The 24746-nt window shown below is 41.1% G+C and overlaps 1 protein-coding gene across 4 annotated transcripts in view; it reads left to right on the top strand.

Annotated features, from left to right (window-relative positions):
• LOC121911346 (neurexin-1a-like) overlaps positions 1 to 24746 on the top strand; it is a 269413-nt gene that overhangs the window by 106564 nt on the left and 138103 nt on the right. For 3 of the 4 annotated variants that reach the window (XM_042432716.1, XM_042432717.1, XM_042432718.1), the window contains 6 exons: positions 1740 to 2181; positions 7469 to 7852; positions 15306 to 15509; positions 17608 to 17634; positions 23432 to 23554; positions 24300 to 24681. In XM_042432716.1, the coding sequence (XP_042288650.1) occupies positions 1740 to 2181; positions 7469 to 7852; positions 15306 to 15509; positions 17608 to 17634; positions 23432 to 23554; positions 24300 to 24681 (1562 nt within the window). Of the gene's footprint in view, positions 1 to 1739; positions 2182 to 7468; positions 7853 to 15305; positions 15510 to 17607; positions 17635 to 23431; positions 23555 to 24299; positions 24682 to 24746 lie in introns of those variants that run through there. The other variant, XM_042432719.1, reaches the window with a different exon arrangement.

Below are 24746 nucleotides of genomic sequence, written 5' to 3' on the forward strand. Positions count from 1 at the left end.
TACCTAATTCTGATGCACTGCTACGAGCCCCATCTACCTTAACAGTTAAACACAGTAGATTTGACTCAGTGATAAACATAATGCTCCATGCAAATGCAATCCCATCGGAGGTGTCCCTGTTTTCAGGTGAACGCTTAGCGTGACAGCAAATAAAGGACATGGGCAGTGTTTTCCACAGCTGTAACTCATTTGATTTGGCCCGTTGCAAGCAATATAGATTTACCATTAGAACTCTTTTGTTATGTAAATATATATGCACGCTCTAACCATAATGGGGTTATCCGTCACTTGATAACTGTGTCGACCAATTAGTAGTACTATAGTGGTGTGGAAGAGATCATTGACTCTGCTTGTGTCCCTTGCGGGTAATTTTAAAATATTAGTTGCTCCTTTATCCCTCTGCCTGGTTGTCTGCTTTTAGCTTTGTGTTTAAAGTCTTATTTGACACATTATATCAAGACGCTTTTAACGTGTTTGTGTTTTTCTTGGTGGGGTAATTTTGAAATAGCATGACCACACTGATGTTTTAATGAAAAAGTTTTTACATTCACCAAAATGTTAATTCATTTCTGATGTGGAAATTAGATGCAACTGTACAGATGGATCCTTGTTGTCACAGCTGCACTTACACTAAATTCTCTTTCATTACGCAGATTGGATAATGGTGAGGTTATGACTGTCTCAAATTTTTGTAAGACTGTCGCCAATTACAGGAGTGCTCTTGTTTCATTTCTACACAGCGGGCCTTGCAGCGCACCCTACACACATTGTAGCTCCTACAGTTTTAGGAAATATGTTTTGATCAATATTTTGAAGAATGACTTCAGTCTGCAGTGCATTCAACATGCCTCTTGCCCTGCTTTTATACTGTAATAAAAAACTACGAAACGAGAGATTAGATAAAGATTTGTTTTATATACAAATGGAGTTGACGAGTGAGACAAAGGACAGTACATCAAAATGATCAGTTTAGCAATACAGAGTTTTGCGTTGTATATTTTTCCCCAAATTATATACAGAATTTATGTCATGTGTGCTTGCATTCTGTTTTAATTTGCCTCAGAGAGGCTTATCCATTATCTGCCCGCTTTTATTCTAATCACAGACTGCAACAGGGGCCTTGATCAGCATTTTATTCCACACCTGCAATCAAGGCAGCAGTTTTATCAGATTTATCATTCTCCATCTCACTTTTCACATACAATCCCAGGAGATGGTACCTGATGGCATCATTTTCTTCCGCCATTATCACCATCGCCTTTTTAAATGTAGCGTGTCTTTTCCTTTAGTTGACATGAGAGCTAAAAGTCTAAATGAATTTCTCAACTATGTGCACTTCACCCAGCCAGGGTACAGTAGACATGTGTTGTGAAGGCTGCAAATGGGAAGCAAAGACAGCAGGGGGATGTGAGTGACATTTGGTGCCACATAAACACAGTTCCTCACGCATAGGTGCAGTGTGACAAAGACGACCAGGGAGCGAGCCGTGCAAAGTCTGCTGATGACACACTGTCCTGAGAGGGTGAAATGTCTCATGGACAACTGCTGTTTTGAATATTTTCCATGCATTTTTTACACTCATTTTTCTTCATGCCTTCAAGTTTTTTTTTTAATCAATCATACACACAAATAGTATATTGCCTGTAACATTTACACTCTACAAACTCAGACTCATAGATCAAATATACTGTAGGCTGTGCACATCACTGTAGACTTTCCTGTCTCTCCATTCTAATCAGGTTGTGTACAAAAACAACGACGTGAGACTCGAGCTGTCCAGGCTGGCCAAGCAGGGCGATCCCAAGATGAAGATCCACGGTACTGTGGCCTTCAAGTGCGAGAACGTGGCCACTTTGGACCCCATCACATTCGAGACGCCAGAGTCTTTTATCATCCTCAACAAGTGGAACGCTAAGAAGACAGGCTCCATCTCCTTTGACTTCCGCACCACAGAGCCCAACGGCCTCCTCCTCTTCAGCCACGGCAAACCCAAGCAGCAGCCAAAGGATTCCAAGAGTCCACAGACTTTCAAGGTGGACTTCTTTGCCATTGAGATGCTGGATGGCCACCTGTACCTGCTGCTTGACATGGGCTCAGGAACCACTAAGACCAGGGCTGTCAATAAGAAAGTCAATGATGGAGAGTGGTACCATGTGGACTTCCAGCGAGACGGCAGATCAGGTAACTTTCAAGTCTATTTCACATGTACAATGTTTAGACAAAGACGATGTAGCAGGAAAATGTGGGATCCCGTTGCCACATCAGTATTTGCCTGTTTATATGTAAGATGTCTAAAACATACAATAAAACCTTCACTAGAAACCCAAAGCGGGAGCACTGCTGTGCACCAGCTGTTTTTACCATCTAGATAAATTATTTAACTGCAACAAAAATACCACTGTAGAGTCACCGTTAACATTTCTGTGAAATAAAATATCCATTTCCATCCCAGGGCTGATGCTATATCACCACTGAAAAAAAATAAATATTTGTCTGCTCTTGGTTCTCTTGTAAACAGTTCTGGCTTTGATGGAAGTAACCTAACTTCAGATGGGGTGCTACCTATCTGTCATATGTCATGATTCCAGTCATGTTTGCCACAAAATAATGTCGCTCCCTCTCCCGTCGTGTCCTCTAAGCCCTGGGTTGCACTACTCTGGTCCCTGTTGATTTGCTTATCTAAGCAGCAATTTGTTAGTATGTGCTTAGAGCCAAGGCCTTGCAATGTCATGCTGCAAATTAGATATACTCCTTGACCATGTTTTCCACTCCATCTCAAGAGGTGGAAATTAGATTAACTGTTTCATTACCCCCCAAAGCAATACTGGGTTGCGGTTCTAAATTGAGCTACATTGTTAAAATCGCAAGTGAGCCCATTCATGTGCTCAGGGGTTGGATTTGTTTCCTGAACTCTAAATTCAGCTGATGTAGTTATATGTTTTTTTTTTTTTCTTCTTTTCTTTTTGTAATATTAAATGATGAATTAAATTCCAGTGCTACATAGTTTAAGTGGCTGAATACAGTAATATACAGTATGGAGTGACTTGGCTTCAGCTTAACATAAGAGTGGGGGCAAAAGCTGTGGGTGACATCTCAAATAACATACATTTACAGGATTTTATTATGGTTGGCCAAACTATAAGAAATGCTGTTTTGCTAAATTAGATTGTGCTCATTATCTGTCTAACCTCCCATCGTCCACCCCCACATACAGTACACACACATGCACACACTAACGCACACAAAAGCTATCGAACATCTTTTTTTTTTTTTTTGTTAGTCGAGCTCTCTCTACTCGCTGTTCTCTCTGTCTACCCTGCCTAAGTTTCCATGGAAACAGGAGGTGGTCTCTCCCAGGACTGAGACAGTTACTGCACAGTGCTGTGCTGAGCTGTGCACTAATGACATTTCAGAATAACTTTTCTTCCTTTCCTCAAGTCTAAGGCATCAACACTTACATACTGGAGTGTAAAGGGGACATAAAAAGGTCTCTGCAATATGACTTCCCATGTGAGAAGGCTAACAAAATGGCTGGAAATGCCGAAAAACAGTGTTTCAAGATGCAAAGCAAATTTGAAATTCACCAGCGCTATTTTATCTTTGCACACCCTTTAAATTTAAGCCAATTAAATTCTACGAGTAAGCAGCCCTCCTAAATCTTAAAATCTCCCATCTCGAGATTTCTATGAACTGCACAAAGCACTATTGTTTGCAGTGTGTAATGATGTGTGCACTGCACCTCAAATGGAAGCATTAGAATTTTTGCACTTCCTTTGTACTGAATAAGCCTCATGCGATTTCCATTCCCACAGGGTACATGTAATTTTAATGGTGCATTAAATAGAAGATTTGTACAAATAAAATGATGTAAAAACTTTCACAATAGCTTTTCTAAATGCAGATTTTTATATTTATTTTTCAATAGATGATTGCTGCACATTGTTATTTGGCTAAAAGCTAAGACAAAGAGCTATGTGAAATCAATAAATGGTTCATTTGTGGCATTCATTCAATCCCATTCAACATATCATTCAGTTTTAATAGTCCACATGTGAAGCTCAGTAAAGGAGTCCAGCCCCTCCAAGGACATAATGCTAGCCTTGTCTGTGTGGGGTATTATAAACCTCATTGCCCTTGTGCTATGCTGTACTTTTTAATATTTGATAGAATTAAAGTGTAATTTTAAAACATAAGAAAATAATTCACTAGTCCCCCAAGAGCGTGAGTCACGGAACATATGGTACACTTGGCTTTTCATCTGCGTGTCAGGTATTTTATTAATACACACCACCAAGCTCATCACTCAAAACAAAAGTGCAACACAACAACCAGACATAATTATCTGTAGCCGGGTCCTCCATGTGCAACACTTATTGCAGCCATGACAATAGCAGATAATGATCCCTGCCCTATTTAGTTTAGTCGGCTCTTCCTACAGGAAGCAAGCGTGTAAATGGACTCTTGCTCTCAGACAGCATCTTCTAACCTCAATGCATTAGAGACGCTAAGAGACACTCTGCTTTTAAGTGAGAGCTTCTGGGCTGGGAGTGCCGTGGGTCACCCATCAGAGATATTACATGGACATTGCTCTGTTGTAGCCCCACTTCCTGCGAGGACACGCACACAACTACTTCACACACGGTACACAAGCAGATGCACGCGCGCACACACACACATATACCGTAGACAACACATCCCCACAGCCCACACTCAAGCTTCTCTCTCTACAGAGAATCCAATCACATAGAGAGATTTGGCCGTATCGCCCTAACTGGATTGTAGTAATCCCCTGTCTAACATGTTTTGGGGATGTGTGAGTGGGGTTAGGGGACATCATGCCAAGTTGAGCCCAGCTGCTGATGCAGAAAGTGCGAGAGATCTGAGCTGTCATTTAGACCCCTGGCTTCAGGTTTGATGATGGAGTACCACTTACGGGTCAGACTGCGGAGAAAGCGAGGTAGAGACAGAAATGCGGTCGAAGTGTTTAAAGTCGGCTGTAACGCTGATCATCATTATTCATCGCCATTTATTGCCCACATTATCATTTTTGATCATCTCCTATACTTTACCTCCTGTGCTTGTTCCTCAAGATATTATTTGCTGCTGTGTTCCCTCATCTGCTTTCTTATCTGTCATCATATACCCCTCCCTCATCTCCTTTCCAGACATCTTTATCTCCATGTTCCCATCTTGTTCTGGATCCATCTCCTCCTCTTTTATGCTCAGTAGCATTCACAGAGACACGTCCCCTTCCCCTTTTGGCTATGAATAATGTTCCAAACATAGCCCTACAATGTGCGTATGTGCATTATGTTTCCTATGATGCTAGCCTGGCGATGGCACATGTCCCCATGGGATTCTATAGTGCCTTCTGACTTAACATAGCCTGACTGTGTTTACAAACTTCCTTACAGGACTGTGACAAGTAAGCAGAGCACTATGAGCAGATGCCTGAAAGATGCTGACATGCTTCTCTTGTCTCCCACTTACATCCATTTAGACAGACATGCTTACTGTAGATTTACAACATCCTTGTTTGCTATTTAAGACTGTAATAACACTCAAGTATAGATGTAATGAAGTCATTAGATGATGGCTCCTGAAGTATTTACTTTGTGAAATGTATAATTCATAATATAATGTTACTAACCAGATATGTGTCATATCACATCTACTACCTGTCATGCGGTGAGGTCTGACAGTAAATGATAACCGGAGTGCAGATACTTCCATCCACAAACGCATGCTGATCATATTGATGCTCATTCTTCAGCCGGGCACCTGCTCTACTCCAAGAAAAGTTTCCTCGCTAATGAGTTTGATGTAGTGAGCTCGTTAGCTATAACCTAAAGGGAGCTGTTCTGGCTGCATGACGGGTGGCCCTTGCCAAGTGTGCAAAGCTTGGAAGTCACAACAGATGTGGCTGGAGAGAGCAGGGGCAGTGGGTGGCAGCAGGAAAGTGCTGGAACAGATGCCTGGGGCCAAGACCCTGAGAAAAGAGCTGGAACATGTTAGTGGGACCAGGTTAATCATTGTGCAATAGGTCCTTAGCTGTCTCTCTCAAGCACTTTCGCAAGGAGGCTGACTCACCTTGGCAATAGAGAACATTCACAACTAAGATTACAATATTCTCAAAGACTGGTTTCAATATCTTTTGTGGCAGCTTATCTTCAGATTCAACGGATCAAAAAAAGCAAAGCAAATCACAATGAAAATGTGCTTTCATTGAAGAAAAAAAAACTACACAGAGATATTTATCATACATATTATTAATTGTGATATGTACATTCATGCATGCTAATGGTAGCAGTAATGAAATGTGAAAGGCCCAATTTAATGTCTAATGTGTCTCTAAAATGTGCTAGGCAGCCCTGCTGAAAATTCATGTGTGGCTTAGGGCTTGTTTCCCAACATAAACAGTTTGAGGAGGAAAGTAACTTAAAAGCTCTGCTCCCCATTCCACATGCAAGCAGTTAGGACTCTGCCATTTAGCCCGAGGCAATCAGCTAATAGCTCCTTCATATCTGTCATGGCATGCATCTGCCACTCAAAATGCAAATTATTATTTTATGGCAATTTTATTTTTGAGCATCCTTAGCCCACTATTTCTCCTCCACTCTCCCCAGGCAGTGGCCTGCGCGGATCCTCAGCAGCGTGGTATATAGATTACTGGACGAGGATGCGGGCAGCGAAAGGCAGCGACCATTAATTAAAGATCCACAATGGCTCCTGCGCTGAGAGTAACAGATCCATATACAAATTAATCACTTGGTCTGAGTCCCACAGTAAGGCCTTCCTTTCCACAGCTTTTACAGTCCAGTCATGTCCGCTGTTGTTTACCGTGCTCCAGATCGAGAATTAAACCTGAATGAGAGCGATAAATCATGGTGGGGAAACACACAGACTCTCATTGCAGGTTTATGTGTTGGAGAGGCAAACAGAAGGAGAGACAGGGTGGAAAAAAAAAAAAAAAAAAAAACAGCCTGCAGTCCGTTAATCAAGTTCAAAAAGATGGCTACGATGTTTTTTTGTTTGGTGGGCTGAAATGATAGAAGGGGCACCGATTTTTCTTCTCCTCTCCTTTCTTTTTTATGACCACTGCTTTATAGATAAAGTAGATTTATTATGGGAAATCCAAGGAAAATGGAGAGGATGCTCTTAGGGATCCCATATTAGGCTACTAATAGACTAGCTGTCCTGTGATTAATGTGTTTTATCAACACTCATCAGTCATTCTAAATGAAGAAAACCCTGACCCTGTCTAGATGGATAACACTAATTACCCTAACTTCTTCATCAAACCATCTTCAAATGGGTCTTCTCTGCATATTCGTGTTAATGAAGGGCAGGTAGCGTCTTTTGGCATCTAGGTCATCAGTCGGTGGTATCATCTGTCCGTCTAGTAAATAACCTCATACTTGCTCAAAAAAAAAAAAAAAAGACTTACCCTACTGTATCTTATTTTTAGGCACCATCTCTATCAACACCCTCCGCACTGCCTATACAGCCCCTGGAGAAAGTGAGATCCTGGACTTGGATGACAATCTTTACCTTGGGGGTCTGCCGGAGAACAAAATGGGCCTGGTGTTCCCCACCGAGGTGTGGACAGCGCTGCTCAACTACGGCTACGTGGGCTGCATCCGGGATCTATTCATTGACGGACAGAGTAAGGATGTCCGGCGCCTGGCCGAGGTCCAGAAGGCTGCTGGGGTCAAGCCCTCCTGCTCTAAGGAGCCTCCAAAACAGTGTTTGAGCAACCCTTGCCAAAACAATGGGGTCTGTAGAGAGGGCTGGAACCGCTATGTGTGTGACTGCTCTGGAACTGGATACCTGGGCCGCTCCTGTGAAAGAGGTAGGACTTTGGTTTTGTCTCAGTTTTTTTTTTTCTACCCAGCTATTAGGAAGCACATGATTTCTGTCTGGTGGGCACAATCTGGGTTTGTCTGTGCGAAATGTTGACGATGCCGCACAGGGACACACTTCTACCTCTCTATGCATTGTTCTCTGAGATATGCATGGGATCATAGAAATGTGACTATAATTGACATCAAAGGAAAGCAAAAAAAAAAAAAACAGAATGGTTTTAATTACCCACTATGGTTTTAGTATTTTTTTTGTTGTTGTTGTTGTTTGAAAGATACCTCCTTTCAAGTTCAGCTCAAACAGCGTCACCAGACAAAAGCCTGCAGGTAGTCTTTTTTATCTAGGCTGATGGTTAAACATCAGCAGCTCTCAAACACCAAACCGAAAGTGATATAAGACAGGAAGGGAAGTATATGTGCAGGGATAGACAACCACAGAGAGGCGGACAGAATGAACCGGAGTATGCAGAGTGTCGACCGGCTGATGTTAGACTACGTTGAGTGGCAGGTGACTGATGCACCTCTGAGACACTGCTGGTCACGTCCACCATGCACACCAGTCTGTAAATTGGCTGTCTTCTGCTAACCATTTGGCTCATCAAACCACTCTCTCATGACCAGACCTGGTGCAGAATACTTATCCCTCTCTCTGGTGGAGAAGAGAAGTAGGGAGAAGTGAGTGTCACAGAGTGAACTCTTAAAGCTCCATGTCTTAGCTGACTCTGCAGTAGTTTGATGTATGTAAAACAAGGTTTTCAAAGGTGTACAAAGTGGATTAAGAGAAGACATTATCTTCTCAAATTCCTCAGTGATGTATTTTTTTTTGGTAGAATTATAGCTTTGATATATAGCTTTGACATTATAACCACACAATTTATGTGTTTGGCTATAATTAGAGCTGCATTTCCCTAAGGTTTCCCTGGAGACAGTCTTGCTAAACTGGCTTTAACACTCCACTGCACATGCTTTTTGTTGTTACAGTATCAAAAAAAAAAAAAAAAGTCATACAGTTAAGACATTTCTCTGCTCTCTACATTAGAGATTGATGTTTGTTTTTGAATGAATGCAAAGCTCAGCATGGTTGTCGCCCTATTTTTCTGCCTCTTCAGCATTAGCCCGTTGGCCTTTTTTGACCGGAGGATTGCCCTTTGACCTCTTTGATTGAAATCTAGCCCAATGAAAACCACCAGCTGTGTGACGGCTAAATCCTTCACTTGTTAATATGGTCTGCGCTGAGGCAATTATTTTCTGATTTAAAATTGGAATTTCAAGCTTATTTACATAATCAGACCGAGTGAATGAATATGTCGTATATGTATAGTTCATTCACTGATGAGATTTGCAATATTATATTAACAGTCTTGGATTTGGGAGTAATGGAAATCAGTTGAGAGTCTACAAATATTATTATTCACAAGTTTTTGAGCTCAATCATACTTGAAGTGGTTTAATGGCATGTTTATTTTGTATTCATGAATTAATAATAACCAAAAGCATCAGTTGGAGTGGATATTTACTTTATGTAAAACTACTGTATGCTGTGAATTAATATTGAATATCATAGCAACACAAATATTACCCTGGATCCACACAATATCTACAATATATCCTTATAAATCCTTAAAGCCAGGATTACACTCAAGTGGTAACTCTTTTATGTCGCAGCAGTATGAGCCTTCATCATGGAAGCGATAGTGGCAAATGAGCAAAAACAGTTAACATATGCATAATCGAGGCAAATGTCAAAAAGAGCCGAAGCATGTGACACCGTTATCACAGTGTGATGCATCTGCACAGGGACGACAGCAGAACAGGTTCTCTCATCGGAAAAAAATTAACTCCACTTGGAATGTAACACATCCCACGCATGTGTCATCTCCGCTCGTGCTTATACTTCTTCTCTGAGCTTAAGTCATTCACCTTATGAAATAGTGTTGCCTAAATATTCTGTGATCGGGATATTGAATTTGTCTGGTTATGATGCAAATGACATAGCTGGACGCTGGTAGAGATCTGTCAAATGGAAGCGAGTAATGCGATACCAGAAAGATGTTGTGTTTGTCCTGTTCGCAGTTTGTCATGAATGTATCATGACGTGCGACAAGTCTTGCCGATGGAGTAATGTAGTTAATGCTGAGACAAGAAAATGTATATTTAATTTGAGTGGGGAGGGAAAAAAAACAACAGAAACAAAGAGAGAAACTGAATCTCTTCCATCTCTGATGAATGTGTCAGTTAGGCTTGGCTCTGTGTTGCTCTGATTCTCCATATGTGCACTTCCATTCTAGCTAATTGTTGACAGGAATTAGGGCACAGTACATGAGGGTGGTGGAGTGGGCATGGGATACAGATTGTTTCACTTCAGGAAGATAATTACTTATCCAGAGAGCGTTCTTTGTTCAAAAAGATATAATCCATCCTGACTTCATCTGAAACTAAAGCAGAAAACATGTAGCTCTGCGTCGGAAACAGCCTCACAGGATGTACCGCACGTGGTCCCTGCCACCGTGACCCCTCTCTCCTCCCTCCTAACATCCGAGCGTCTTCTGGCGTCTCGGCTCCTGTGTTCGACTCTCCTTGTTTTCTGGCTGTCTCTGCTCTGTGTTCGAGACTGGCATTGGCAAGAGTGTGAGTGGGTGCAGTGGTACGGAGGATGGGCCCTGGCGTGCTGCCAGCTGTTTTGATGGCTCCAGATTGCCTCTGCACTGGTAGGATGAAGCAGGCACCAGCAGGCCGAGGAGCTGTCAAAAGAATTACCCCAGCTCTCACTTATCCATGCATGGTGTACCACCCGGTGGCAAAATACAGCTACTGCATATGGTGGAGGAGGAGGATGACAACGAGTGGAAGGAACAAGAGGTGGAGCTTCGGAAGAGAACCATGAAGCTATTCGCCCTATTTTGAGAGATTTTAATTAAGCAGACAAAGCAATTTTTCCCCTTGCATCCCAAATGTCTTCCCCTTCATTGTTCCTCCAGTTGCTAATTAGCCCAAATATTAGTCTTGCAGTGTGAGGTTAAGGCAGCCTCCCAGATGGCAGAAGGTGCGTCGCAGCACACGCACGTACTCCCTAATGAGATATGACATGCTGGATTCCAACACTGACAGTGCCTGCGTTATTTCACATGGACAGCGGCTGCAGATGAATGTTTACTTACACATACCTGCGTTGAATAAAGATAGACACTGGAGATCAATGTTCAGATCGATACACACCTATGCTCACTGTACACCACATGTGCTGCACGCATACACACACTCACACACACACACACACACAGTTTGCTGACATATACGTCATGTAAACTTGCAGCAGTTCATTTGCACAGTGCTTTTACCTGTCATTTTATGAGCTTCGTTTTGGCGTAGTAGGCCTTTACTGTGGGTCACTCTTTTGGAACACATCATTAACTTGAACCTTGAATCCATAATATTGTAATATATTACCAGTATATACAATAGGTGTAGGATTCCATGCTATAAAACATAGTCAACAATGGCAATATCAACACATTTGAACAGAATACATCATACCATTATGTAAATTAGCACAACTATAGAAAAAGTTGTTCTTTGAGCATATTTATTGCTTTTCAGAGCATAAAGCCATTTGCCACTGGTCCGAAGCAAAAGCCGAGAGGTGCAGAATGTTATTGCATAATTGTGAAATGCCCTTAAAGGGGAATATGGCTGCGGTTTTAGCATTAAAACATATTTTAGCCATGCCCTTTGACAGCACAGTGTGTATTAGTCACCATTCACCACACTTGAATCTATCCACAAATTAGAGAGAACTGGTTGTCTCACGCCCTTGAGCCATGTACACAGATGTGCAGAAAAAAAGTGGTTGAAAAAAACACGGAAAATGTGACTGCAAGAGTACCGAGGATGATTTTCTGAGGATTGAAGCATGTGTTGTAGAGTTGACGTTCACAAAAGTTCACAAAAGTATTCAAATTGTTTAAGTACACAATCCTAAAGGAAACATTCAATTAGTCTCTCACTCTTTGTCCAAAGACTATTTTAAAACTGTATATTGGGGCTTTTGATGTCTGGTTTCTACAGTGTCTGATAATAGCTCTTAAGAGACCTTGAAAGCACAATCAAAGACCAAAGACTGAAGATTAACATGTAAATCATTAAACCAAATGGTAATTCTCTGTTAATAGTCTCCAAGGGCTGAAAAAAAACTGATTTGCTCATAACTAAATCTTTACCATCTTTGCTGTTTGCGTTTTTTTTTTTTTCTGACAGCACTATAGTTGAAGCTGCAGATTGCACCTCTCTGAATGGACACACTGATCCATTTTCAAGCTTTGCTCTAATTTCCTAGCCCTAATGAAGTTGGAGTACAGCCACAGAGCCAAACGTGGGACAGCAGATGTGAAGTTGGCCCGGAATGATGCTGTTTCTTTTCTGTATGGAGAGAATAGTTTCCCTGTCTCTAGAAATCCACTTAGCTGGCAGGTTGTTTTCACACATTTAATAGCGAGCGAGTCTATTTCTTGGAATCTGTATACTAAGATACTCAAAGAAGTCTGTGGTGAAGAAGACATGAGCGGCTTTGAATTATTTATGATATCTCTGAGCCATTTCCTCCTGTTTATTATGGATGTTGAACATACATCTTTGCCTTTGGCGGTTGTTTTCCGGCAAATTTTGGATCGGATTGGGCCTGGTGCCCTGTTACTGTGGGACATCACAATCCTGTGACATGCAGCTGACAGCTCTCCCTTCCTGCAGAGCCCATTCTCCTTGAGGGAGAATGGAGGGAGAACTGTGTGCTGTCTGCCATTACTCCCCCTTGTTAGTAGCACAGCCTTATTTGTTACTCTGAAAGCCCCCCCCCCCCCCCTCCCTTCCCCCCCCTCGCTCGTTATTTTCTTGTGAAAATCAGAAAACAATGTTGTATTGTGCTTTACAAGACAGAAAATAAATGCTTGGTTTAGTTTGGTAAGCTCCATCTCCCCTCTGACAGCCTCCTGTTGGGTTGGCACAGATGGAAGCTCCAGCGTCATTCCTCTCCATTTATTTTGATATTAAACATGGGAGTGCCATTAAAAATGACTGGGCTTCCAGGATTGGATTTTTTGACTGGTGCTCACTTTGCATTAGGTTACGAGTCCCTCACATGTCAGCCCCCATATTGTCATATCTATCTTGACTTTTCTTATTTATGACTTTTTAGACAACCTTCTTATTTGAATCTTAGCAAAGGTGACATCTTGATGAGATGCAATATTAACGCCAATTGTGATTGGGTTTTTTTTTTTTTTTTCCCACCTACTCTGACTTATTTATGTACGGTTTATAAGAGATGTTGCAGAGGTTACATTCACATCATTACTTTTCCTCTCACCGTGACTCTTAGTAGGCGTTTGTTGTCATAATGACATTCAATTGACTAGACTCATTACATGCAGTTGGTAATTAACAATCCAGAGGTGACACCGACGATAAAGACGAGATATTTATCATCAGCAGCGTTGTAATTTAGTGCCTCACATGTGTTGGATTTTTTTTTTTTTCCCTCGTGTGTTTTGTTTTTACCTTGAGAAAGTTCTTTCTTTTTTTGCAAGGATAATAGATCCTGTATGAAGCTGAGGCATCTTAAAAGGTGTAGGTTTTATGCTGGAGCAGGAATTCTATACAGATCTGTCACTCATTGTTTGGTAGAAGCAATTTTCACGTCACATCTACCCAACTCTAACATACATCTGAACAACAGAGAGTTATAGTTTATTTGTATACAGCATGGAGCATAGATACTGACAGAGAAGAAGTCAAATACTTGCTGCAACTAGTAAATGCTCTCATTGGGTGTACATTGTAGCTAATATTACAGTAAATATCTAGGGAATTTTTTTTTTTTTTCAAGTATTAGGAGCTTGAACAGTTGCTGCTCCATTTTTCCTGGCATCTGCTAACAGTTTCCAAATGCAGCTCTTTGCTTTAGCTGCCTGGCAGGAAGCAGACAGTTTAGCAGTGAGGACTCGTTTGTCACACGCCCCTGTCATCTGCAGCATACCCCAGGAGGGCGTGGAGAAATTGGATTTGGGTGAGGAATGTGACGGAGTCATCCCAGGGGATGGATGTGACATTGGCTCTGTGTGACGAGGAAGTGGTGATGAGGTGGTGTGTGTACATTGGTACCCTATCACCCCACCACTCTCCATCTCCCTTCCCTCCAACTCGGCTTCTATCTGTCTCGGCACTGCAGCTGCAGTAATGGCTTTGTTATTGGGTTATGGTTTAGTTACACTCCCGGAAATGCTGTTACAAACTCCTGCCAGCGTTAAACAATCTCCCCAGCATTTCTCCAGACGGCTGCCTAATGCTTTGAGTAAATGCAGTCACCCCAAGCAGAAGCTCAATATTCAAGGTCCACAGACTATTACAAATCTCTCGCTGTTGATATTTTTTTTTCCTCGGTCAATATCAATTTGTCCTTTTGTAGTTTGTCACTATTATATTGCAGATACAAAAATTGTGGCTGCAATGCTGCCACTTGTCTAGTAGAACATTAACTCTGTGGGTTTATATTGATTGAGTTACCTTTATTTCCTTTCCAGTGAGATTTTTTTTTTAAAGTAGATCTTTATTTATTTGTCACGATGTGTTCATTGCCACTGCCTTCCGTTTTTTTTTCCACTCCTGTACTAGCATGCACCTGCCTCCATACTCTGCGTTTTCACTGATGGAGGCCACCGCCTAAATTGGCAGACAGGGACCGGAGAGAGTTTGTGTAGCTGTCAGCCTTCGTACACATTGTAATATGATGCCAGACTTGTGACAAGTCTTTACACACTGCTCTTAGATGACATACTGCGTCTGCTTACATGTCATTTAGAAGTCACTCGCTCAGTGAGTTTCGACTTGGCCCACTGATTCATATTTGTAATTTAAGTAGTGTAATTGTTGGATTCATCAGCAGTCAAAATGACTCGCTCTCTGCGGTTGGTGTGATACAAACGTCTTCCTTAACAAACCTGCAGAGCTTGTGTCTAAAGAGACACTCCTGGAAAACTGTAGTCATCCTTGTGTTTGTCAACTTCATAGTTTAATCATTTCTCCGTGAGCGGAGTGGATGCCGGATGACAAGTCGGTGCAGGTTGCTAAGCTTGCTCAGTACAAGCACAGCAGTATTGCAGTTGTAGAGGCTGAAAGCATCTGTGTGACAGACACATAATAGACTTTCTTTCTATGTGTTTGGTGACCTCCAAATCACAGAGCTGTATTCGGATACATATTCCCTGCTTAATATCTTTCCCCCTAATGCATTTCTTTCATCAAGATTGAAAGTCATAACACTAAATTAGATCCACAAATAGGACATAATTTAAAGCTGAACTGACAGCCCCGGTCATTGGATTGCTGTAAAACTGCTGCACTCCATTTTACCGATCACTCATCTTGTTTTTTCTTCCTCGTTCTCTCCCGCAGAGGCGACCGTCCTCAGCTACGACGGCAGTAAGTTTATGAAGGTCCAGCTGCCGGTGGTGATGCACACGGAAGCCGAAGACGTGTCTCTGCGCTTCCGCTCCCAACGAGCCTACGGCATCCTAATAGCCACCACTTCCCGGGACTCTGGTGACACCCTGCGTTTAGAGCTGGAGAGCGGCCGCGTCCGCCTGACTGTCAATTTAGGTAACGCCTCGGACATACACTGACTGCAGCAGCAAAGTCACGCGTCAAATAAAACGAAATTAAGCTTGACAACACTTTTCAGATGCACACAGCCACATGCACACTCTCCATCTCGCACAGTTAACCTATTAGATATTTTGTACATATACGGAATAGAAGGAGATGGTGTAAAAAACTTTCAATGCAAGAGTCTGCGGCTCTCCGCTCACTGCCAGTTGAGCACACAGCTGCCGTCGCCCAGCAGGGAATGCTCGCTACCCACTCCATCAACTAACCTTAGATCAGCATCCTTATATGTATATTGGTATAAAGGGAATTGCCTTTACAGTGCACACACTGCTGTATTCTTTCCTGGTGCTGTTTCATTTGCACATATATCCAGTGGTTACCTAATGTGTTGCAGCCCTTAATTGTGAGTTGTGGCCAGTTGCTGCTCAAACATGTTTTTTATCTTTTTTTTATTTTTTTATTTTATCATTAGTTCACCTATCCACTTTAATCATTGTAGGAGGATTGCACATAAACCAGCAACTGTGTCTTAAATGAGCACAGGAAAAGACAACCCCCCCCCCCCTCACCTAGAGAAAAAAAACAGAAAATTGAGGACAAAATGAAAGACACAGACATTCTCGTGTGTGCGAGTTTGTGTTTATGCGTGTGTATTTGCTCAGGAAAGGATCCAATGATGCCTGTGAAAAGTTTGATATCTCTCAAACAGAGCAACGCCACACAAATGATAGCCATCTATTTCTCCTTTCCACTGGCTAAACAGAAATGGGCTCCACGCAGCCGTTTAGTGGTGCATACAAAGTAGACAGTCTGTGTCTGCTGTCAGGCACAAGGAAGCATGTGTCCCACCACGGAAGACAACAGCGCCACACACTGACAGGGCTGACAAGTCAGATCATTGCAACTGCAAAAAAAAAAAAAAAAAAGCCCTCTGATGAAAACAACAGGTCACCATGTTTTGTTTTCTTTTGAATTATATTTGACACTTTATAGAGTTTTTGAGTTTGTCCCCGGCCATCAGCCTTTGAAAGCCTGTTTTCCTCGTCCCTCCTTGAAAGAGCAGAGCATTCCCTGTAAGGGTAGGCTAGTGCTGGTCTCTGGCTGTTTGCGACCACTTTTCTGCTGTGGTTGACAACACACGACAGGCAGGGCCAAATGGGAAAGAGGGGAGGGGTTCGATCTGGGTCACCTTTCTTAGAGCATAACACAAGCTCAGCCTAAGGAAACAGGAAGGTAAAAAAAAAAGAGATAAAGATAAATAAATAGTGACATTCTATGTGTTAACATGTTGTAACATTTTAATGTCACACATGGTTGAGATTAAGCTAATTTTACCTTCTTCAAAATCTAGTGCAAAAACAGTGCATCCTATTTTACAAAATTATCATATGTTTTGTATGTAAAAGGTTCAACTGAAACTGGTAACTACAGCTGTCAGATAAATGTAATGGAGTTAAGTAGTAAAAATAATAAATAGATATAAAAAAAACTTACAGTACTTGAGTAAATACTTTAAATATTTAGTTATTTTCCATCACTGCTAGCCTTGCTTATAGAACCTGCAGGAATAGTGGAAGTGCTATTGAAGTTTTTGCATTGCAGATTAATTTATAGTAAAGACTTTATAACTTAATGATGGACAGATAGAGACACATAAATGAGAGAGAGAATTAGAATATCCCTCAACTGGCCCTGTCTGACCCTGACCAAAATCTGATGCTCTCATTGAAGATCTCATCCTAAAAATAAAAAAAAAAAGACATTCTCCAGATTGCAACATGTAAAAAAATATTCTTTGGCTTCATAGATGAGCACAGAATGTCATATAATTAAACTCTCAGCTCTCATGATTTTGTATCCTACATTGCTGTGATATGTATCCCTGTAAAACCATGCCGTGCTCCTCTGGCGCAACTACACTGCAGTGCTTTTACCAGCACGCTGCACCTCGGGGCCATGGTTGAGAGCATCAGAGGACGGACAGTGTCCGTGTGTGTGTCCCCAGAGGGGTGGACTGTATGCTTTAATGATGTCTGCAGCTGTAACGTTGAAAGATGAATTTATCTCTCATCTATTCTCCCCCATCTAGATTGTATCAGGATTAACTGTACCTCCAGTAAGTTGCTGTTCACCTTTCTTCTTCTTCTTCTTCTTCTCTAACTCTAATGTTTCTGGACATTTTATGTTTTAGTTCCTACAGTAGAAGTGCTTTTAGATTTCAAGTTATGTAGCAGGCTTGATTGATAAACCAATGTATGCTATTACTTTTCTGCAGCCATTATATGACTGTGACATTCAAACGTCCCAAAGCTATGGCGACGGGAATTCAATCAGTGCACTCAAATATCTGACTCGTACCTTGTACTGACATATATGTTATCATACCGATTCCAAGAGCTATGGATACATAAGAAATGCTTGGTGGTGGTGTGTGTGCGTCAGCTGTCCAGGAGAATAATGAGCGGGGAGGACAAGGAGGGAGGCTTTAATTAATGACAAACCCAAATATTGCAGTCAGCTGTGATTCTACACACCGAGTTGTTTCTAATTAACGAACCTTTTCACTCACGAATTCAAACTGATATTAAACGCAGGTATTTTAGACATGCATGATTTCCTTGTCTCCTCCTTGCATTTTTTTTTTTTTTTTCTTGTTTCCTTTCTACTTCAGTATGTTGCGCCGGTTGTAAATTGATGAGGCCATTCAAGGCACAGAGGAAATACAGAGTGTGATTTTATTATTCTCATTAACCTGCCTCACAGAGCAGAAAGAAAGGGATGAGGTAGAGAGAATAGATCTTGTTGTGGGATTCATGGCGGATATGTGTGTGTGTGTGTGTGTGTGTGTGTGTGTGTGTGTGTGTGTGTGTGTGTGTGTGTGTGTGTGTGTGTGTGTGTGTGTGTGTGTGTGTGTGTGTGTGTGTGTGTGTGTGTGTGTTTGTGTGCTTCAACAAAGAGGTTACATTACAATATTTTGGGAGGTAAAAATCCCTGACATTTATTATTCAGGAAGTGTAATGAATTAATAATTACTTCTCCGGAGTCATAATACACAAAACCTCTTCCTGGTTAATGGTTCTAAAATGACAGACACACTCAGTATCAGTAAATACCAATATAAATGAGACAGTTTAAGCTCTGTTAGAGATAGAGTATAGAGTGTCGGTTCCACATACAGTACTGTATATAGGGACAAGCAGTTTTCCCCTGAAAACATGAGTGTTGGATGTCTTTGTGTGATACAGTATTTGAAGGTCATTGTCTGATGAGAAGCGGAGACTCACACAACAAACGCCTCCGCACAGAATCACATGATGTGACCTCTAGACATGCTTCTGTGAGCCAGCCCTTCTTAACACCTTTCTAAATGCTAAATAGCATTGTTCATGCATCTTGGATTGCGTCCCTTGTTTGTGTATGCAAATAAAAAGCTCTAAGCTCTAATTCCCCCTTCCAATGCTTTAAAAGGTCATTCTTGGTTTATGATAATAGTGTGAAGGCGTAATCTGTGCACATACTGAACACCAGTAGCTCCTATTCTAATATTTGCCATACGTTTGACTGAGTTTTATTTCTATATTTAGTTATTTCTTTTCTCTACTAATGATTTCCAATTTCAATTAGTTGCACTCATCATTTTGATAAAATAGACAAGGGAAAGGTAGTCCTATTCAGTGTAGCGCTGGTGGAATAAGTGCTCTAAATTCCACAGAAATAACATCTTTAAGATGTAGGTAGAGTGTAATAATTGCTTTAGATACTGGCATCAAACAGCCAAGTGCAAAGTAATGTGGGTTGGCTGGTTTCTCATTTACTGTGGAAAGCAAAATATTATACAGCACTGGTTTGTTTTTGATTTTAAGGAATTCGATATTGACAAGTTATACTTATGTTAGGGAGTCTGGAATCTGTTTGACATAGTTTGTTAATGTAGGTCCTTAGTTCTCCATAAACACAAGTCTTAAATTACTAATATGTGCTACAATATTATATTTGCAGAAATAATTGCTGTTTTATGGATATGTGTGTGTATATATATAAATTAACATGTAAGTCTGTAGCCTGAATGGTTTTCTGCACATCACTAAAACACACACAATATTATATATCTAGATTCTATGAACATACAAAGGAGATGATCATAAATATTTAAATATAGTAAATGTTTAAGTAAAATAGAGGACAAAGTAGGGAACAGCAGATCTTTCTTTCCACTTAGGAGTTAGATTTAATTAATATTTTGTCCTAGGTTGTTATTTTTCGCTGTGTTATTTTTGTCTTCTTTTTTTTCTGCATTAATTAATGTGTCTTGTCAGGCGCTGTAGCTCCGGTCAGCTTGGTGGATGAAGAATTTCAGCACCGACTCAAAGAACACATCACTGTCAATTAGGGACCTAGGCTCCCTGGGGCTGCCCAGAGCTGTCTGAAGAAAACACTGCCACTTTGACTTAAACACTGTTAACAGGCACTGAGTGACAACAAACTAAAAATATGAGCTAAAAATATTGCGTGACAGATTGGCTTTTTTGTCATTTTGCCATTCTGGTCTTCTATTATTCATTAACCTGAACTGCAGTGTAATCACAATTTACAGTGTAGCCGGGATGCCGTGATGAGGGCAACTTTATGTGATTATTCTTGCCATGACCTTCTTGGGCAACATCTCACTGCAGTTTTTCTCTCATAATTGATCTTATCCATGCATCAATCTTTTGATTTTGACTTATTTAGTGTGAAAGAGCTACAAGGGATTCTTTTACATGGATATTACACCTCTGTGCATGCAAAAATGATAAATGAGAGGGTGATTTGAAGCAAGGATGCACTGGGGGTGAGTTTTATAAATAAAATGCATCCTGCCTGCTTATCAGCCAAAGACATAACTTTAGTTGGTATTTGTATGTAAAAATGTACACCCTCTAGACAATTAGAATAAAGATTTAAGTGAAGACATGTTATAAACAAACATCATGGAAACATTAAAGTCTCTAAGAATCAAGTATTCCCCCAAGCTTTGATGTAATACAGTTTAGTGGTGCTCTCCTTTATATGAGGAAAGATAAAATCATTGAAAACAAATGATGGAATGTATCAAGCAGATCCCATCTGTTATTTAGGGAATGATGATTATACAAATCATTACCACATTGAATTACATATTTTCAGTTAAAACTCAGGCATCCATGTGATATACTTCATACCAAATAAATCAGAACTTTACCATATTGTTTGAAGTTTCTGTGTGCAGACCAGTGAAGGGAAAAGAAAAGTAAAGTTCTTGAAATTAATGAGTAATTACTATGATGTTCTTTATGATGGTGATCAATTAGTTTCACATAGAGGCTAACATGTTTCCTCAGTGGTTCTTGTAACAAACATTAGCGACTGAAATTAAAAGCTATGAATAAACACTGAGCGTTCCCTATAGTTGCTTCATGCTGTCAAGCCAGCAGGTAGTAAACATTAACATGACATGTTTATGCAGTCATTGCTAAAAATACTTCAGTTTCGGTAATGAGATGGCTCTAACATCGAGCCATCTTTTCAACTCTTTCAGTACCAAGGGTTCTCAGTTTATAGAACAAATAAACGTAAATAACACGAAACTGCAGTTTAGTATTGATTGCCTCCATTTATTGTTTTAACACTACTTAACCTCTGCTTGCTCAAACATTTTCACGGTGGGTTTTCAGTTAGCAAGGCATTGATTTGACAAGCAGGTCACCTAGCATGGCCTGCTAAGCTTTCCTTACCATGTGCACTGACTTTGATGTCTGTTTTGACGGTAATCCAGTAGTAGCGGCCTGCTGCTTGGTCAGCGAGTCCCTCTTTCCTCCACCTGGGTGAGTCACAGTGTCGGGGCAGGCAGCACCAGTATCTGGCTTGTCATCCAGCCAGCCAGAGCTGATTGACTGGATAATCACATCTTCTCATGCTGCCCTGTGCCACACTTCTCCTCTGTTCCCTTGGGCCTGAAGTCAATGAGGCAGGGAGAGATCACTGTAGATCCATCACTGCAGATAGATCACCATCAGTGAGGGCACTAGAGATGGCTGGACGTGGCACACCGCGGACTAAAGGCCCTTCATGTCTGTCCAACAGCTGGCGGCTTAGGCCACAGACTGCGCTACAGGCGTAAACCCAGGCCCTACAGTAGTGAATGTTATGGAGGAATGTGCTGCTTAATACGAATGACCTCTTTTCCCCTTCCTTTTCTTCCCTCCTTGGAGAGCAACAAGGACAGGATGATGGAAGGCAAAGATCAAGCATGCTTTCAAGTCCAACTCCATCCCATTATTTCCTATCTCTCCTCCTTAATCCCTCGCCAGTCGTCTGGTTTCAATCCTGCCCCGGTGTTTAATGCTTACAAAGCAGAACTGTGCCTCTGAGATTGAGTGTGTCCCAGTACTTTGGCACCCTCAGATTTGCATACACATTGCATCGGGGCTTTGAAGATTGCAGAAAAGGAAGAAATAAATAGCCATAAATGGATTCAGGGGAATGAACCTGGCACCCATCTGAAATGCGCCCCACAGTGGGCAAGGTATCCGGAGCCTGGGGATTTTAATACTGTCACAGTGGCACGCCCTCATTGGCCTGTTTGGTTATGTGTGCCCAGCAGGGGAACATTGGAGCTATATAGAAATTCAGAGATCCTCTGAGGTGGAGGCAGCATGAAAAAATAATGTGTTGCCCCAATTGGACCAATGTTGGAATTTCTAAATGCAGAAGTGCATCTTGCAGCGATTTTCTTTTTTTTTTCTCTCTCTCTCTCTCTCTCTCTGCTTGTGAGATCACAGAGATTCTGTGCAGTTGCTCTGATTTATCTGTGATTCTAAATTTGATTATCTCTCCTTGAGGTTTTTGCCACCGTGATTCTGTGTGACACTTCAATTACTGCCTGCTAGCAGTGACACAGTTCATGTAATATTAAAATGCTGGTTTTAGGATTCAGTTAAGGAATGAATCAAAGACCTGCAATGTTGTTAGTTAAATGTTATTCAGCTAAATGGCCATTGGGTATTATTTATGGATTTAATCAAAGCATTCATGACTGAATAATTAGAACATTCAGTTTCCATAAGACTACTAACAGTATCAGCTACCAGCTACTATACCTACTGCTTTTCCAAAACACTCATTTATTTTCCAGGGTTCTGATAAAAATCACATTCTGTATTTCCTCGCTTTTGTACGACTGGATTTCCAGGGACATCAGCCTCTCTGTTTTGCTTTAAAAGGGTTCTTTTCACAGCCAAGCACACTGTTTCCATTATGCAAGTATTTCTTTCTGTATTACTATTTCATTTCATGTGGAGGACATGAGAGAAATCAAATACTGGGTTGCACTGTCGCAGGTAAACAAGATGGAGAGCGATGCTCAGTTTTTTATGAGCCTCGCTCTGTTGTAGCCTTTTGGTGGTTATTTGCTGCCACCAAGTGGCATGATAGAGATGAGAAAAAACTCCAAAGAAATGAAAAGTCTACAGAGAAAAAATCTACAGAAAAGTATAATTTGCCCTTGTTTCTTTAGTTAACTAAAACAACAGATGTAATATATTTACAGCAAAACACTTAGTGTGAATACTGTTGGTAATAATAATGTGACATCCTGATTACTTCCTCTCTGCTCTTGGATCGAGGAAAATGGTGTTCAGTGAGAATTCAGAAATGTGACGCCCTATCTAATGGTGCGATCAGCGCAGCAAATGCAAGTCAGAATGATGTGTTTTTATGGACCATTAGCTATGTTTACCTTAATGTTTTCTGCCTCTTACAAACTACTTAACCCATCCACTGTGTCCCTCCTCTCTCTCTGATTCTGTTCATATCTGCTGTCTCTCAGCCTGTCTGTTATGTATGCAGTGTCTATGCATGCGTGTGTGTTAACCGTTGTTTGGACTGTCCTGCAGGCAAAGGTCCAGAGACTATTTTTGCGGGTCAGAATCTGAACGATAATGAGTGGCACACAGTACGTGTGTTCAGGAGGGGCAAGAGTTTGAAACTGACCGTAGATGATCTGCTGCCTGTGGAAGGTACTTCTCAAACTCCATTCCTGTAACTGAGTAGTATTTTTCTCCTGTAATTGTATATCTTCCATTACACTTGTTGGGCTGTCATGTTCTAGGTAAGACACATGTTCTATTACAGACAAAAGAGAGAATGGTGGGTGGGTTTGATATTTTGCTTATCTTATTTTATTACATTCGATTTGCAAAATATAAAACTTGCCCTCTAATAAAATAATGTTCGGTTAAGATGACTTGATGACCATAAAATCTAATACTCAGTAAAAAGTGTATCCTATTGTAGTTAATGGTACGATATGGAAACTGTTGTGCCTTGTTTTTTGTCAGCAGATACAAAATTTGAAAACATTGTGATTTATTTCAAGACATTTATTATGTTCATTTTGTACTTGTCTACATAGCAACAGCCTCAAGAGAATAGCAAGTTTTGGTGATTAATGTTTTGACCACAGTCTAAACAGAAAAATGAAACTTAGGAAAAGACAAAACATCTTAAAATAAATTTGCATCTATTCATTTATTATAGTAATAGTTGTGTTGTGCTTGCACATCTTAAATGTAATAACTGGAGTGCTACTTACTTTTTTTTATGTTTCTTTCTGAAATTAATATCAGGCTTCTTCATCGACATCCTATGGTGTTACTGTCATTTTTAAGAAGATGTGTAGTTGACCCACAAATCATCGCTTCATTAATTGTCCCTCCCCCCCAAATAACACCCTTTCTCCCTTCCCCCTTCTGCTGATCAAAGGTCAAATGGCAGGTGACCACACCCAACTGGAGTTCCATAACATTGAGACGGGCATAGTGACAGAGAAGCGCTTCATGTCCATGGTGCCGTCCAACTTCATTGGCCACCTCCAGAGTCTCTCCTTCAATGGCATGGCCTACATAGACCTCTGTAAAAATGGTGACATTGATTACTGTGAGCTCAATGCCATGATTGGCTTCAAGAACATCATTGCTGACCCTGTCACCTTCAAGTCACGCTCCAGCTATGTGACCCTCACTACTCTGCAGGCCTACTACTCCATGCACCTTTTCTTTCAGTTTAAGACCACCTCCTCTGATGGCCTCATCCTGTATAACAGTGGGGATGGAAATGACTTCATTGTGGTGGAGCTGGTCAAAGGGTAAGTGGATACCAACCTCAAGTATGAATGCAGAAGCTTTGACTGATAATTCTACAGTACATCTG

Source organism: Thunnus maccoyii, chromosome 14, assembly GCF_910596095.1.
Source record: "Thunnus maccoyii chromosome 14, fThuMac1.1, whole genome shotgun sequence".
NCBI lineage: Eukaryota > Metazoa > Chordata > Actinopteri > Scombriformes > Scombridae > Thunnus > Thunnus maccoyii.